Source organism: Sarcophilus harrisii, chromosome 6 (genome assembly GCF_902635505.1).
Source record: "Sarcophilus harrisii chromosome 6, mSarHar1.11, whole genome shotgun sequence".
Lineage (NCBI taxonomy): Eukaryota > Metazoa > Chordata > Mammalia > Dasyuromorphia > Dasyuridae > Sarcophilus > Sarcophilus harrisii.
This window is the reverse complement of record NC_045431.1, coordinates 187,139,402-187,157,022: the sequence shown is the minus strand read 5'-3', so window position 1 is coordinate 187,157,022 and position 17,621 is coordinate 187,139,402. Positions and strand designations below refer to the sequence as shown.

The following is a 17,621-nucleotide window of genomic DNA, read 5'->3' as shown; positions in this document are numbered from 1 at the left end:
AAACTTGCCCAAAATCACACAATTTATGTCAGAGGCAGGACAAAAATGCTGACTGCTCTATCCACTCTATAATTCTGTTTAATCAGCAGCATTTGAATGACTACTAACAATTGGGGCTAGTGGGAACCTAGTTTTTACTAGTGGTAGGTGAATAGGATCACAAAGAATATAGGACAACTTTCTATTGCTTAAAGAAATCAGGTAATAATGATTTTGGACTAGAAAAGAATGAGCTAGTAGATTAAGCATCTGTAGTTTATTATGTTAACTGTTATTTGAAATGCAAAGGTAGGTATACTGAAGCAAACGTGAAATCACTGATATGAGGGAAACCTAAAATAATGAGAAACCACAATTCTTCAGTTATTTTTTTCTTTAGAAAAGCATGCTATCCAGTCATAATTCTTTTCTAATGTCTTTGTATGCCTTTGATTGTTGCTTTTCCATTAGATCGTGAGCTCCTTGAGAACAGGGACTGTCTTTTGCCTCTTTTTGTATCCCCAGTGCTGATACATAATGTGTGCCAAATAAATGTTTATTGACTGAATGGTCAAATTCCAAAATCTTTTCTTTAATCACAGTTCTGCTGAAGCATTTTCCTTTTGGGTTACCTTCTTGTCTTTTTTGGGGGAGGGGGGGATGTCCTGAGATATCTAAGAAATTGTTATTTTCCTCTTTTATAGAAGCACATCAATTTGGAAGCAAATCTAATTCTTCATCTATAAAGTCTACAGTTGTCTGCAACGGGGGAATGTTTTTCTGACAAACCTCTGAAGGTCATGGCCTGAATCTATCTTTATCTATCTGTGAGCATGATGGCTCCCAGTAGCAGAGCTCTCATCAGAGATCTCTTCTATGTGTTCAGCCCTTTGCCATCTTTCACTTTATTTGTTTGATCTTTAGAAGCTCTAAAGAAGCTGTAACCCAGCCTAAAGCTATCAAACATGCAGCGGACAATATTCTCAATGCAATTCAAACCAACTTTAAAATGTCATTGTGAAATATTTAATAAAATAAAATTTAAAAGCAATAAAACATAGATAAAAGGTGTGATTTTCCAAATTACCAGATGAGGTGCAAGAAATTGATCCATCAATCCATATAATACTTTGAGAGCATGTCAGATACCTTAAAGTTTTTAAGCCACCAGAGTAACATTCTGTAAATTCTTAAATGGCTAGCAAATTTTCTTAAACAGTCTTTTTCCCAGACAGAACCTTACATAGTGAGAAAATCTGACTCATTAGCTCTGCATTCTCCCAAGGGAGGTAAGAGCAATTTCGTATTTTGTACCTTATACTTAGGTATAAGTCATTGGCCCTTATTTCAACTTGATACCACTGACTGAGACTAATTCAATAGATAAATTAAGTGAAAATGCTAGAAATATTTTTTGAAGGGTCAACCCACTAACTCAGTTTGCCTAGAGGTCGGAGATCTATTTAGGAAATGACGCTTTGGTATTGCACTCTTTCTTACCAACCTATATGGAATAACCAACAGAGATAAGACACAAATCTATGCCCTTTTGAGATTTTTTCCCTTTTATTTTCTCCTTCTTTCTCAATATCTTGATATCTATCCCAATTAGACATTTTTTCTTTCTCATTTGTTATTTAATTTTATTATTTTTCTTTTCTCATTCTTTTTTTTTTTCTTTCAAGGTTTCTGAATCACCTCTGCTTAGCATTTAATATCCTTTACAACCTAGTTCAACTTAATATAGACTCATTATACATTATTTTTATACATTACATTAAATATACATATACATTATACATGTACTTTTTCATTCAGCCAAACAGGTTTTCTTTCTATTTCTTATATAGGATATATTACTTTTCATCTCCAGGCTGGCCCCTACATCTGGAGTATACTCCCTTCTTATCTTAGAGAATCCCTCATCTTCTTCAAGGCTCAGATCAAATGTCAACATCTATACTTTTAAAACCCAATTACCTTGTATCATTTGTTTTTGTGTAGATTTATATATACATTCACATATTCATATCTCTCTCAATATCATGGTTTAAGTCTGGGGTAAGAATGAAAATACCTAAAAAGTGCATAAAATGTCTAGTCTTGTGATTAAGTCAATCAGATAAATATGCAATAAAAGATTCTTGACAAAATATGATTATCACACTTGATACTAAAAGAATTGGGCCAGGTGATTCTATTCATCCTCAATTAGCTATATTTTCTTCAGTCTTTTATACATATATTATTTATATCTGTTTGTTGATGATCTCCCTATGCACCAACATCAGGCTCTTCAGATAATATTCCTTTTTTATCTTTATAATAATTATTTTTCACTGTATCTTTAGCTGAAATTTAAACTTGGGTTCTCTGACTCTAAATTCAATGTTTTTTTTTTTTTTCTTTTCTCCAGTACAACTTGGGGAAAATGTTTTACTTCTGAAGATGTGACCATATATTGAGGTTCAGATAGTAAATAACTTTAACATAATAACATATACTGTAAATTCTTATTAAATTGCTTTAATATTTGAGGAAAATTTTGATTTAAAATGATTTCTATAGCAAGTTTGATCTCTTTAATGAAAAGAATAGCACTTTTACAATTCTGGTCCTTAGACAAAGACATGTAGTCCACCCCTAGGTCTAGGTAAGTCAGTTTGTGGTTTTCTGGGATATCCCTTAAAAATGCAGGTTCAATTCTACCTCAAGATATAGCATTGGGGGCAGCTAGTTGGTGCAGTGGATAGAGCACCAGCCCTGAAGTCAAGAGGACCCGAGTTCAAATATGATCTCAGACACTTAACATTTCTTAACTGTGACCCTGGGCAAGTCACTTAACCCCAATTGCATCAGGGAAAAAAAGATACGCAGAAGAGAACGTTAGTAGAGATATGACTACAACAAAGAAATTAATAATGGAAAGCTATTTTCCAGGAAATAATAAAGAATTGTGTTTGCTCTTTGTACCTTCTCTTTAGTAATAGCAATAGGCTTGTCTGATGGGTGTTATTCTCTCACATTTACATTATTCTTTATGACAAACAATTTATAGTTTTAAAGGAATGCCTTTTATAATGTTTTTATCAAATATGTGGTTGATTAGATAAAACAGGTGTCCAAAGCCAATGTTTTAATTTCTTAATCTAGTGGTCAATTGTTATAATTCTTAAGAAATATTGATTCATCAATCCATATAATACTTTGAGAGCATGTCAGGTACCTTAAACTTTTTAAGCCACAAGAGTAACATTTTGTAAATTCTTAAATGGCTAGCAAATTTTCTTAAAGAGTCTTTTTCCCAAACAGAACCTTATACATTGAGAAAATCTAACTCATTAGTTCTGTATTCTCCCAAGGGAGGTAAGAGCAATTTGGCATTTTGCTAGGAAGACAAAATTCTTGTCAATGTCATCATTACAGTAATTATTTATAAAGCTTTGAGGTTGCCTCAAAACATTCTATAAAAATCCTATTTTATAAGAATTATTAATTTGCTTCTATTCATTATGTAGCTCATTCTAACACAAAGGATTGTAATTCTTAAGGAAATCTCATCAGACTATCTCAAAATGGAAAAACTGAACAGTTTTGAGGATTATAGTAATAAGAACATAACCATACATCTTAGTTTCCTTAGCAATCAAAATGCAATGTCAGTCTAAAGTTATCATAATCTTTAGTATGGGAAACAACATATTTTTAAGTGACTATTAGGAGGTTTTATCATGTTCCATAAAAGTTTCATTCAAGTGCTTTATTATGGTGTGGAAATGATCTAGATTTTTGCAAACTAGTCTAGAAGAACATAAGCTGTTAGATTCTGCCATGAAAAAAAAAAAAAAGGTTTGACTATGGTTAGTTGATTTTGCTATCCATGAACCTAACAAGGATGGCCACTAGTTAATGAATTATCTGACCTGACAACTAATGAAATAAAAATACAAATTAACCTTAAGTCCTTACTACTTAATGACTAAAGAATCAATATGTTTTTTACAACTAAACCCTATTTATACTGACATTCTTGTAATAAAAGTGAACAAGGAAACAAAAAAGAAGTGGGCAAAGTTGGCTTCATCATATGTCCAAAGTCAGTAGTAATCATCATTTCATGATATAATTGACCATCTCCTCTACATAATGAACCCAAACCAAAAAATGCACCACGAACATCTTTGCAACAGAAGTATTAACATCTGCTGTAGGAAAAAAAGAACAAGAGAATACTACAAAGGCTTGACAAGGTCTTGTAAGTCATGTAAACACATACTTAGTGATTTCAGTATACAGGTACATATAAAGGAAGATGGTGAAAAGTACATTGGAAAATATGTTTCAGGGGTAGCTGGGTGTTGCAGTGGATAGAGCACCAGCCCTGAAGTCAGGAGGACCTGAGTTCAAATCAGATCTCAGACACTTAACACTGCCTAGCTGTGTGACCCTGGGTAAGTCACTTAACCCCAATTGCCTTAGGGGGGGGGAAATGGTTCTAAGTTAAGAATTGGAAGAGATCAAAGGCTTGTAACCTAATCAGATGCCTTATGCTTATGGATGCATTAAATGTCTTTTTGAGTTTGGAAGAGACTAAAAATGATGAACAATGAACATCACAAACATTAAATAATCTATTAGAGAAATAGTACACTATAGCTGAAAGATAACTGAACTTGGAGACAGGAGACTTGAATTCAAATCTGAACTTTTGACACAGCTCCTCTCCAAGTCATCTCTTCAAAGGTGACCTTTTCTTTAATCAGTGCCCTCAATTCTTGCTGGGAGAGCAGGAATGGGGACAGATTTATTTTATTTTTAGGTAGTGGTCCTGAGTCATATAATCTTTCTCTATCTTTGGGATATATATTATACATACACACACACACACACATAAATGTATATATGTGTATATATATTTATATATATGTATATATAAAAACCATAATCACATATGTTCATAAACAATGCAAACTGCCCACATCTTATTGTGAGTCCCCAATTTAATCACAGAATAATGTTAACAATAATAAACTCTATCTCACTCCCAGAATTTCACCTCATTTGCTCAGTCTTGGAGACCTTTACTTTAAGGACATACAAAAATCAGTAGTATTATAACCAACCATGTTCTCTTGGAAAAACCAGTTTCTTTAAAAACAAATGACCAAAGTAAAAGACAAATTTTTGGAGAACAAAGATTGGTTGGGAAGATAGGTAAGAGACAGTGGAGAGAAAAGGAGAAATTCCTGGGTCCATCTGTCTGCACTGTCTGCACAGTATATTGTGTACTGTACTTTGACTGCCTCAGCCCTGCTGGGGTTGACCTATACACCTCTTTTCACATCTGCTCCCAATCCAACCTACATCCTGGAGTCAGAGCTCCTCATCACCTCACTCTGCAAAGTCTCAAAGGCTTTTCCCTTCCTGTGCAATGGAAACAAGCTTGTAAGTCAGTTCTTCTGAGACTACTGCTGTGCTTTTCTTGGTGAGATCCATCTCTTTTTAGTTTTTTCCCCTCTACTTTTGGATGTGTCTGAAAGGACTTGGGTTTGATTCCTTGGATCTGAGCATTCAGGAGCTTTCTATCCTGACCAGCAGGCATCCATCTTCACCATCTTTCTAATTCCTAATCTATTCTCACAAAAGGCCACTACAACATAGCTAAATACAAAGTGATTTGGGAGAGAAGGTATAAGAATCGAGGCATTCAGGTAAGGCTTCATGTAGAAGTTGTTATTAATAATAATTTTGTATTTATTTTGTGTTTTACCATTTGCAAAGCATTTTATATTCCTTATTTTATTTGATTCTCAAAATAATCCAGTAGGGTGGATGCCATTACTATTTTTATTCTACAAATTAGGAAACTGAGGCAGACAGAGTTAAATGACTTGCTCATGGTCCCACAAATTTTAAATGTATCAGGCAAAATGTTAATTTAGGTCTTCTAGATCCCAAATCCAGGGCTCCCTTCACTACTCCCATAATCCCTAAAATAATGCTGCAGAAAATAACTGAAGGTGCCAAAACTCAGCATTGTGGAGAAACAGGTCTTTTGACATTGCTGGTAGACATGAAGATCTGGAAAGCAGTGTGGTGGGAAAAAATAAAAGTTACAAAGTCAGTCATGGTTTTTTATCTAATAATCCCATTATTGGAAATAGATCCCAAAAGTATCATCAATAAATTTAAAAGAACTATTTAGGTAACAACAACAAAAAAAAAGATGTACATACAAATGTGTGTCCTTAAATACACATTTTATATTCATATTTATGTACATATATTTTTATCTTTCTTTCTGTCCACTATATCTCAATATTATCATGCCAATAACTAGAAGCAACCTAGATAACTCAAAATTACTGAATAAATCATGTCCTATGGATGCAACAAAATATGCCATTAAAATATACAAATATGAGGAAAATTTTTAAATTGTGAAAAATCAAACTAAGTAATGCAAAATGAAGAAAACAGAACAAAAGGAATAGTATACAGACTGCCTAAAATAGTATGAAAGAGAAAACACATAGAAATGCTGGGATAAATGGAACTAAAAGAATAAAAAGATGAAGGCATACAGCATAGAATAACTTAAAAAGTTGTTAAAGGCATGAAGAATAAATAAATTAATTTTTAATTGTAAAAGTGTGTTTCTACATCCTGTTTTCCATTCTAGTAGAAAGTTCCCATGGATTACTGGTTTTAATGTAGGTATAACATATGTAATAATATGTATATAATATATGCAAATAATGTAGGTATAATAATATAATATATAAAATAAATATATGGTTAAATGGCATAGCTAGAGGTCTGGGTTAGGAGTCAGGAAGCCTTGAATTCAAATCTAGCCTCAGCTATTTACTAGTTGTCTGCATTAGGTTCCTTATTTGTAAAATGGGGATAATAGTACCTATCTCCTAGGGTTGTTGTTAAATGAGATATTTGTAAAGAACTTAGCACAATGCTTGGCACAAAGCAAGAGCTATATAAATGCTTCTTCTCTTTCTCTTTATTCAGTCTTGAATCCCTTCTCCATTATGAAACTATGTGGCTGTAAATAATAATAATATAAATAAAAAATAAGGTTTCAAAGTCAACTGAGGGCTAGAAACTCAGTTATTAATTACCATGCTAACAAATAAAAAAACAGCCTAGAATAAATTAAATCATTTAACTGAAGCAGAAAATGAAATGAAATAGACATTAGAAACATCCTTAGCAACCATTCTCCAATTAGATGCATTTGTTCTCCCTAACATAGGCTGGAAAGATTCTCAATTACAAATTGTGAGAAACAAAACAAAACCTTAGCACTCATAAGTCTTGTCACTTATAGCCATTGGACATCAATCTAATCTGGCTATAGTTATACTTATCTCTGTAGTTCTGCTGCTCATAGCCTCATAATTGGCCAGCCATCCAAGCAATCCATGTCTCTTTACCAGTTTTGCTTTCTGCCTCAGACATCTCAAATACTGTCTTGTCATCATCTTCTTTGTCTTCCTCCTCTTCCTCTTCCTCCTCTTCTTGCACTTATTCTTTCTTCTCTTTTTGTTCTTCTCCTCCTTCTTCTGTATCATCTTCCTCCTACTCTTCTCAGAATTTCCATTTCTTCCCTTATGATAGAACATCCCATGTCCAGGGATCAACATACTGGGAAATGGTATGCTGTTTTGATAGTCTTGTGTACACTACATATTGGAGAGTATAGGCTTTCTCTTGTCTAATCTGATTTTGTTTCATGAAAAACATGACATTATTTTAAAAACATAACACAATATCACATTTCTTAATAACTTGTTCAACACATCTTTGGTATACTTCAAATTACCATCCATTTCAGGTAATTTTGATATTTTTCATTTTTCTTCATTTAACTTTTCTTTATTTGACTACTGCAAATACAGTTCTGTGCAGCTAATAACAACATTTACCAATTTACATAAAACATGCTATTTTTCTTGATCTTTTCCTCAGTTTCTACTTGGAAACTTCATTTACCAAAACATCAATGATTTAGAACATTATTTACTGAATCCTGAGATCTAAAGAAAGGCTTTAAATAAAGGAACAAAAGGACTAATTATTACACCTGCTGTAAAACTTACATGGAGATGAAAGTGAAGATGAAGATTAACTTCAATGAAAGGTTAGGAGTCCAGCGCTGCTGTCACCTTAGAAAAAAAAGAATAGAGAGCTGTCATGTAAAAAAAAAGAAAAGAACTACTCTGTTAAGGAATTTTTAAACAATATTGTTTAAACCTTAAAGAGGAAAAAGTAACTTACCAATTAGCTCTCTCCATTGGATCAAAAGGCCTTAAGTAGAACACTACTCAAGAGTTGGGCCATTGGGGAAATTATTTCACCTTGGCTGGATCCTTTGATGCTGATGAGACTTATTAGTTTCTTGTTTGGAATCACTGAAAGTGACCCTATAAATGATGCCATGCTGTTTATTGTTTCTATAGATGTTAATATAGAAAGAGGTTTATATTATGTTTTATTCAAAGTCACAAAAAATTGGGTTCAGTGAAACTCCTGAAATGTCCTTCCAGCTAGTAAGCCATAGTACTAAAATATTCTTTCCTGGGAGATTAGTATTAACTGTAATAGTTATAGACCTATTAATATAATGAATTAGTTTTGATCACTTCTGTTGTAGAAATTGAATGTACACAATTATATGGGATAATAAGCATTTCCAAAAAAAAAAAACAAAAAACAAAAAAAAAAACACAACTGTTGAGACTAAGTTTTTCAGTCAAACTATAAATAACTGATTTGTGAAGAGGCTAAAGAAAATAAACTCTATTTCAAGAAAAATTTACATTTTAATACTTCAAACATCATTTGCTAACAAGAAAATTCAAAATTTGAATGGGATTAACTGGAACTCTTGCTGCTACTTAGGGTCAACTCTCCCAGTTATCTCTTGCTGAAGGCTGTCTGCTTTTAGACTGATAAGGCAGTATTTAAATAACACATGTTATATGTATTTTCTTTGATTTGTACAGAATGTGAAACTTCAATATCTTTTTGATTTCTCATCCCAACAAATACAGTGAAAGATACATTGTACTTGTGCCTATTGTCAAATTAGAATGTTTCACTTCTTATTACATTTGGATTAGTCACTCATTTGTTTTCTCCATTTATTGGAAGTATATTTTTATTAGTGAAAATGCAGACTATACATGCCTATAATGTTGAACTTCTTTTAGGACTAGAACTAAACTAAGTCTGTATTCCAAGTTGTATGTGGGTAATTAAAGTATAAAGTATATTATAAGCAGTGTGAAGGCCTGTATAACTATATCAAGGTGTAATCTACCTAATGTTGCTAATTGATTCTGCTATAGCAGGAAATTAAATGAACAATATTTGTGAGAGAATTATGCTTAGATGCTTAGATCTACAATTAGCTATCTGAAATAATCAGACAAGGGAAAGAAGCAGCACGCACAGTGGGAAAAACCCCCACCTAAGCTTAGAATCAGAGGATTTGATTCAACTTCTAGCAATATTTACTACCTTTGTGACCGTAGATCAGTTGATTTAATATTTTTGGACTCATCTACAAAATAAAGCATTGAACCAGATCTCTTTTATGGTCAATTTCAACTCTTAGGATCTGATGAAGTTTTACAATATTACATGAGATTATTAAATTAAATAATTTATTGCAAAAAACATTGGCTATGCAATATGTAACTATATTTGAAGCAGAGTCAGTCTTAATAATAATAAGAAGTGTTGTCAGCATGGTAGCTGGATTGTGGGAATAAAAAGGTATCAAAAGCCCCAATATGGATATCAGTGTCTCTTCCTCTCTAAGGCTTTCAAAGAAAGTGGACAAAAGCAGAAAAAAACAAGGAGCCTTTGGGCTGGTGTTTTTAAACCAGCCCCTTGGGTCATGGCTATAGAACTAATTGTGATAGTAATAGAGATAATAAGATGATATCTTAATGCTGCAAAGCAATTAAATTCTTGGGGGGATAGGCTCATAAATGGAAGGCCAGAAGGAATCTTAGAGACAAACAAATCCAAGTCCGTCATCTTACAGATGATGAAATTGGGGCACAAACAGGTTAAAGTGACTTGTGTCTGGGATCAGATTTGAATTTATATCTTTCTGATTCCAAGTCCAGCCCTGTATCTACTGAACGAAGATGGGGTTTTCTCATACACCAAGATGACTCTTACTCACCTGCCTATGGTGCTTTTGCACAGGCCAAACCTCACGCTCTCTTTCTTCACCACTTAGCTGAAGTACTCCCTTCTCTACTTTCCTGATGCCCACTCCATTCCCTCTGTACTTTGTATTTATATACTCTGTAGGCTCATAGATAGATAGATAGATAGATAGATATATAAGGTTTCCCTTGATGGAGTAAATCCTCCTTGAGAGCAGGAGTTCATTTTTTTGTTTTTTTGTAACACCAGTGCCTAATCCAGTGCCTGGTATACAGTAGATGCCTAGTAAATAAACACTGATTGCTATAGATGGCTTTGCTTATGTTTTTTCGTAATGTTTATTACGAGAAAACATAAGCAAAGCCATCTATAGCAAGGCAAACCACATTTTGCACATACACATGAAAGTGTGCAAGTACATATACATAGAAAATCCCCATATCCACACTCACACCGATACACACATATGCATATCCTTTGAATAGCAATAATGACTTTGTATCACAAGATTAATAGCTACTGTGTTATCTGAGCACAACTTTGGAGATCCTTCATATTCCTTTGGGAGTATTAGTTGTGGGACCCTGACAATAGTAGTTGTTTATATTTGTATAAGGACTTAATCTACTTATTTTATAGCTTTTTAGGAAAATCCTACCAAAAAATAACATGAATATTAGTATTCACATTTTATTAGGATGAAGATCTTCAAGAGATTGTGACTTGTCCAGTCACTTAGCTGCTAAGTGAAAATGCTAAGTTTTGAACCCCTATCTTCCAAATGACAGTCCAGTACTCGTTCCATTACATGATACTGCTTTCATAAAATTACTAGATTACCTGTAGTTTAGAAACAATCTGATATCCTAGACAACCTTGTAAGAAAACAGAACTCAACAGACCTTGATGAATGTTCTAAATTTTCTGAAATTACTGTCAAAGATTTCCCCATAAAGATGAAGTTATTCCTTTGTACTCTTTCTTTTTAAATTCTATTATCTATAAGTAGGAATAATAATAACCAACTTTTCAAGGTTGCTGAATGAATTAGCCAAATGATTATGAATACATTAGAAATAAAAGTTTCATGTAAACATCACGTATTATTATGCTGATTGTACAAAGAGCTCTTGAAAATTGATCTTGATTACAATTCACAACCACTGCATATTCTGACAAAAGGGTAAAGAGAGCAGAAAGAAGAGGCAATTCATGCATACTGTGAATCCTAGAGTATTTTCCCACTAATATATATATGTGAAACTGATGAAAGCCAAACTTGTATAGTAAATCAATTTCTTCCAGAATTCACTATTTTAGAAAAAATAAAGTGTGAAAAGAGAAATAAGAATAGAAAGAATAGAATGAGGATACTATAATGTTGACAAAGAGTGGAGAGGAGAGTTTTAAGATGGTTAGGATAAGTCAGTAGTACCAAATGCTAGTAGAGAAGTCAATCATGTGGTATGTAAGGAACTGAGTCTGACCAAGGAAAAATCAATGGACTCTGTAGCTTTGGTATTTGCTTAAACAAAGACTGTACTGACCTAGATTCAATAGGTCATCCACACATACAGTTTAGAATTGTTTTAATAAAATCTTCAGATTATTTCATATGCCCTTTACTAATAGTTCTGTGAACATTAATACTTCATGACCAATTTTGGCTATTTACAGCTCATGTTACAATTACTTACTGAAATATTATCCTTTTAAAAATTTTATAATCAAAGAGCATCATTTCAGATCTTTGTAGTCTGCAAAATTATTTAATTTAGATTATAACAATTTTGCCATTAGAAGATCAAAATGAGTAACTAGATTTGAGTAGTTATGAGCAGCACATGTATTCAATCAGCAATAAGGCTGGATTTTTAGCTGGTATATCAGAGTTTATAATAGAATCTGAGGGCAGACTGAAGCTTGTTTTCTTTCTTTTTCTTTATTCTTCCTTCCCTTTTTTGTCTGTGTGTGTGTGTGTGTGTGTTTGTCAACATGGCTAATATGGAAATATGTTTTGCATGACTGCACATGTACAACCTAATTGCCTGACTTCTCAAAGTGGGAGAGGGGATGAAAAGAAGAAAATTTATAATTCAAAATTTTACATGATAGAAGTTTTAAAAAAAAGAATACTGAGCTCAAATCACTGACTTTTATCTCTGTGACTTTGATCAGATTCCTTCATTTCTCTGAATCTAAATTTACCTATCTGTAAAAGTGAGGGTATAAAATTAAATAACCTCAAAGGTCCTTTCCAGATCTGAATCAATGATCTTATGAAATTTAGTTTGGAACTTATCATGCTACTTCAATCAAGAATGTGCAGTAGTATCACAGTTACTTGGTATTTAATTCACGTTAACTGATGATAACTCAGTGGTGATTTTTCAAATTTCTTTTACATAACTATACATGTACAAACCACAGTGAACTGCCTCCTGTCTTAGGGAGGGGAAAAGAAAAAGAGGGAAGGGGTAAGGGACAGAGGAATAGAATCCAAAACTCAAAACTTAAAAAAAAAAGTTATTCTAACCTATAATGGCAGAAAAAAACATTATTAGCTAACTATACGATCTTAACAGGGGTCCTCAAACTATGCTCGCGGGCCAGATGCAGCAGCTGAGGACGTTTATTCCCCTTACCCAGGACTATGAAGTTTCTTTATTTAAAGGCCCACAAAATAAAGTTTTTGTTTTTACTATAGTCCAGCCCTCCAACAGTCTGAGGGACAGTAAACTGGCCCCCTATTAAAAAAGTTTGAGGACCCCTGTCTTAACATCTTAGTCCCAGTACCAGTCAGTACTCTAAAATTATAAGTTGTTGAGAAGATGACAAGTTATATTGTTGGACCTCCATATAATGAAATCACAGGTGAAGTTCTTTTCATCATTTCGATTCATCCCCACTGTTCATTTTGTTTTGAGCTTGTTTTTTAATTTAATATTTTGTGTTTTCCACAACCACATGTGCAAATGCTTTTTTACATTTTTTTTTTAAAATTCTGCATTTTAAATTCCCTTCCTCCCAACCTTCCCCCCTGAGAAGACAAGCAATTTGCTATAGGTTATACATGTGTAGTAATACAAACCATATTTTCATGTTAGTCATGTTGTGAAAGAAAACACAACCCTCTTGCCTCCCCCCCCCAAAAAAAAAAAAAACCATAAGAAAAATAAAGAAAAGTATGCTTTCATCTGCATTCAGGTTCGATTGGTTCTTTCTCTGGAGATGGAAGCATTTTTCATTGGCTTAGATCATTATATTTTGAGAATAGCTAAGTCATTCACAGTTGATCATCATACAGTATTGCTATTACTATGTACAATATTGTCCTGGATCTGCTCATTTCATTTTGCATCAGTTCACGTGTTTCCAGGTTTTTCTGAAAGCATTCTGCTCATCATTTCTTTATTTTCTTTCCTTTTTTTTAATTATAGCTTTTTATTTACAAGTTATATGCATGGGTAATTTTACAGCATTGACAATTGCCAAACCTTTTGTTCCAATTTTTCCCTTCCTTCCCCCCAACCCCTTCCTCTAATGGCAGGTTGACTAATACATGTTAAGTATGTTAAAGAATATATGTCCTAACAGTTATTTTGCTGTACAAAAAGAATCGGACTCTGAAATAGTGTACAATTAGCCTGTAAAGGAAATCAAAAATGCAGGCAGACAAAAATAGAGGGATTGGGAATTCTATGTAATGGTTCATAATCATCTCCCAGAGTTCTTTCGCTGGGTGTATGTAGCTGGTTCAGTTCATTACTGCTCTATTGGAACTGATTTGGTTCATCTCATTGTTGAAGAGGGTCAAGTCCATCAGAATTGATCATCATATAGTACTGTTGTTGAAGTATATAATGATCTCCTGGTCCTGCTCATTTCATTCAGCATCAATTCCTGTAAGTCTCTCCAGGCCTTTCTGAAATCCTCCTGCTGGTCATTTCTTACCGAACAATAATATTCCATAATATTCATATACCACAATTTATTCAGCCATTCTCCAATTGATGGGCATCCACTCAGTTTCTAGTTTCTGGCCACTACAAAGAGGGCTGCCACAAACATTCTTGCACATACAGGTCCCTTTCCCTTCTTTAAGATTTCTTTGGGATATAAGCCCAGTAGAAACACTGCTGGATCAAAGGGTATGCACAGTTTGATAACTTTTTGTTGCTCATCATTTCTTAAACCATAATAGTATTCTATCACAATCATGTATGACAACTTGTTCAGCCATTTCCCAATTGATGGGAATCCCTTTAATTTCCAATTGTTGGCCAACAGTGGTTTTTTTTTTTTTTTTTTAAAGATATTTTTCAAACTTCCCTGCATGCCTTATCTCAGTGTCAGGAAGAGATAATTATTATATTAAATTTCCTAGTATGCAAATTGGTCAGATTGGTCCTACTTTTATCTTTAAGCCTTCTATTCTTCCTCTTCCAGCTCTCTTAGCTATGGACCTTGCCCCTTATTTTGGTGAGAAAATTGAGACCACTGGATGTAAGCTCCCTTGTCCACTCTTCTCCTCATCTCAAATGACTTGATATTAGCCCTTATTATTATATTTTCCTTTTCTCCCATATTTGATAGTGATTTGACCCTTTTCTTTTGCCAAAGCCAAGTATATTTCCATGAACTCCATGCAAATAGAAACTATCTCCTTCCACTTTCTCCAGCATATGGGGAGCCCCTTGTTTATTCTCTCCCTCCTGTACTTTTTAAAAAATCTTCTAATACTGGTTCCCTATTGTTTTCAAATAATCCCTTCTCCTCCATTCTTAAGAAAAAATTTCATTAGACTATATATTTGCCTCAAGGTATCATCCTTTATCCCGCTTCCCCTTTTCAAACTCTTAGAAAAACTACACCTGCTATTCTCATTGTCTCTACTTCTTCTATATTCATTCACTCAATAATTTACAATGTCTACTGAACTCATTACTCATCTAACACTTCTTTCTCTAAAGTTTGTAATGATTTTAATTTCCAAATCTTATAATCTTTTCTTAGTACTTACCTTTTTTTCTTTTTTAAAGCAATTGGGATTAAGTGACTTGCTCAGTCACACAGCTAATAAGTGTCAGAGGTAAGATTTGAACTTCAGTCCTTCTGATACCAGGGTGTATTATATTCTATCTACTATGTTACCTACCTGCCTCAGTCCTCATCTTTTTAAACATCTCTCTCAAATATCACTAACCACCTTCTCCTCCTGGATACTCTCCTCTCTGAGTTTTTCCTTACTGGTTTTCTTCCTACTCTTTGTCATTCTCCTCTGCTAGTTTGTAATCCATATCAGTTTGTATGTGTGTGTATGTGTGCGCACACTCAAGTGTGTACACAATCTATATCAGCTCCTATGGCTTTAAATTATTATCTCTCTGCAAATGATCCACGGATTTATAAATAGATTAAAGGCACATATCTCATTTGATAGAACATAAGCTCCCTGAGAACATAAAGTGTTCCATTTTTTTACCTCTGTATTTTTCAGGCCTAACAAAACACCTGCCACATATAAATGCTTGTTGAATAACTGATACTGATCCTGGTTAACAAGCCCTAATATTGTATTGTAATAAAGTGATATCTCCCCCTTCATATTTTCCTAGCAAACATTTCCCCTCTCAACTAAACCTTGTCATATATTTAATAGTGTTCACAAGACTCTTCTCAATGCAATGTAAAGAAAACAGAAAGAGAAAAACAAATAAATGCTCAATTAAAATAATGTAAAAGAAAAGACTGAAGAGCAGCTCAATGCAAATTGTGTATATCATAGCTAGTATAATTAATCCTAGGTTAAGTTACAACAAAAAATTTATTGATCCTATCAGAATAATTAATAAAATTATATTAGTACATTCTGGTAATCAATTGAAAATTTAGATTTTTTAAAGATAGGTAATAAAAATAAATATTGAAACATGAGTACTCTAAAGGCAAATTTCTAGCATTCCTTCCTAGGGTCAAATATACTATATAACCCAGCAATGCAAATATTATAAAATATTAATATAAGACTCTGTAACGTAGACAGTAATCATATAAGTTGCAAAGTACTTTCAATATGAAATGGAAATAAAACATGTTATGGCCTTATTGGAGAATTCTTTTATGCAAATTCCATTCCATAAGCATTTGGAAGGTGCGTATGATGTGTCAGGCATTGTGTAAGGTGCTGAGGATATAAAGGGAAAAATGAAAACTACCTTCCCTTAAAGAGCTTACATTCTAATGCAAATACTATTAGTTTCATAATATAGAAGTAGTGAAGACTAGTTTTCAAAGCAATTTTTTGTTTTGTTTTTTCTCTTTTTTTTTTTTCTTTTTGGTCTGATTTTTCTTGTGTAACATGACAAATATGGAAATATGTTTAAAAGGACTACAAAAGATGTATACAAGGGAGAAAAATTTGAAACACAAAATCTTAGGGATGGAAGGGAAATAAAATAAAATCAACATAAAAAACCCTGCATATTTTTTGACCAGCAATACTGCTACTAGGTCTGTATCCCAAAGAAATTATAAAAAAGGGAAAAGGATTTACATTGCAAAAGTATTTCTAACAGCCCTTTTCATGGTGGCAAAATATTGGAAAATGAGGGAATGCACATTATTTGGGGAAAGGCTGAACAAACTGTGATATGTGAATGTAATGGTATATCGTCACACAGTAAGAAATGATGAACAGGCAGATATCAGAAAAACTTGCAAAGACTTCTACGAACTGATGTAAATTGAAATAAGCAGAGCCAGGAAAACAAAGTACAACAGTATCAGCAACACTGTATGATGATCAACTATGAATAACTCAGTTCTTCCCAGAAAGACAAAGATCCAAGATAACTACAAAGGATCCACAAAAAGAAAATGATATTCACATCCAGATATAGATATGATGGACTCTTAATGAATACAGACAGATGCATATTTTTTCATTTAATTTTCTTCATTTTTTTCCTTTTGAGCTATTTCTTCTTTTACGATTGTGACTACTAGAGACATATGTTTTACATGACAGCACAGGTCCCCTTGCACAGCCCTCCCTCATTTAAATACAATTCACTTGCATATTATGGCATCACTTCTCTGATGTCATGGTCCTCTTTGAGAATGAAGGACAAATAACAATAACCTAAGTAAAATTGCCTACATTTTAGAAGAGAGGAGGGAAGGGAGAACAATTCAGAACTCATAATCTTTGAAAAACAAATGCCAAAAATTGTTTTGACATATAATTGGGAAAAAACTAAAATACTATTTAAAAATTAAATTAATAGTATCAATAGCAGATCTGATAGTGTAATTTAAAAATCAATATTCCTTCAATTTGAAATAGTTTATTAGTTTAAGATACTATATATGCACTGAATGTTAAATCAAAACCAGAAAATAACAAATACATAAATCTTAGAAAGCATTCCTTTCAG

General features: G+C 33.2%; 1 protein-coding gene across 6 annotated transcripts in view; it reads right to left on the bottom strand.

The window, feature by feature from the left end:
* The window catches only part of ZFYVE28 (zinc finger FYVE-type containing 28), a 182,657-nt gene that overhangs the window by 62,892 nt on the left and 102,144 nt on the right, over positions 1–17,621 (bottom strand). The window contains exon 9 of one of the 6 annotated variants that reach the window (XR_004230199.1): positions 8,097–8,162. The exons of 4 other annotated variants lie outside the window; for them this stretch is intronic. Coding sequence is in view for 1 of the 2 variants with exons in the window: in XM_031942325.1 (XP_031798185.1) it covers positions 8,351–8,450 (100 nt within the window). In the remaining variant the exon portion in view is untranslated. Of the gene's footprint in view, positions 1–8,096; positions 8,163–8,255; positions 8,451–17,621 lie in introns of those variants that run through there. One more of the 6 variants, XM_031942325.1, reaches the window with a different exon arrangement.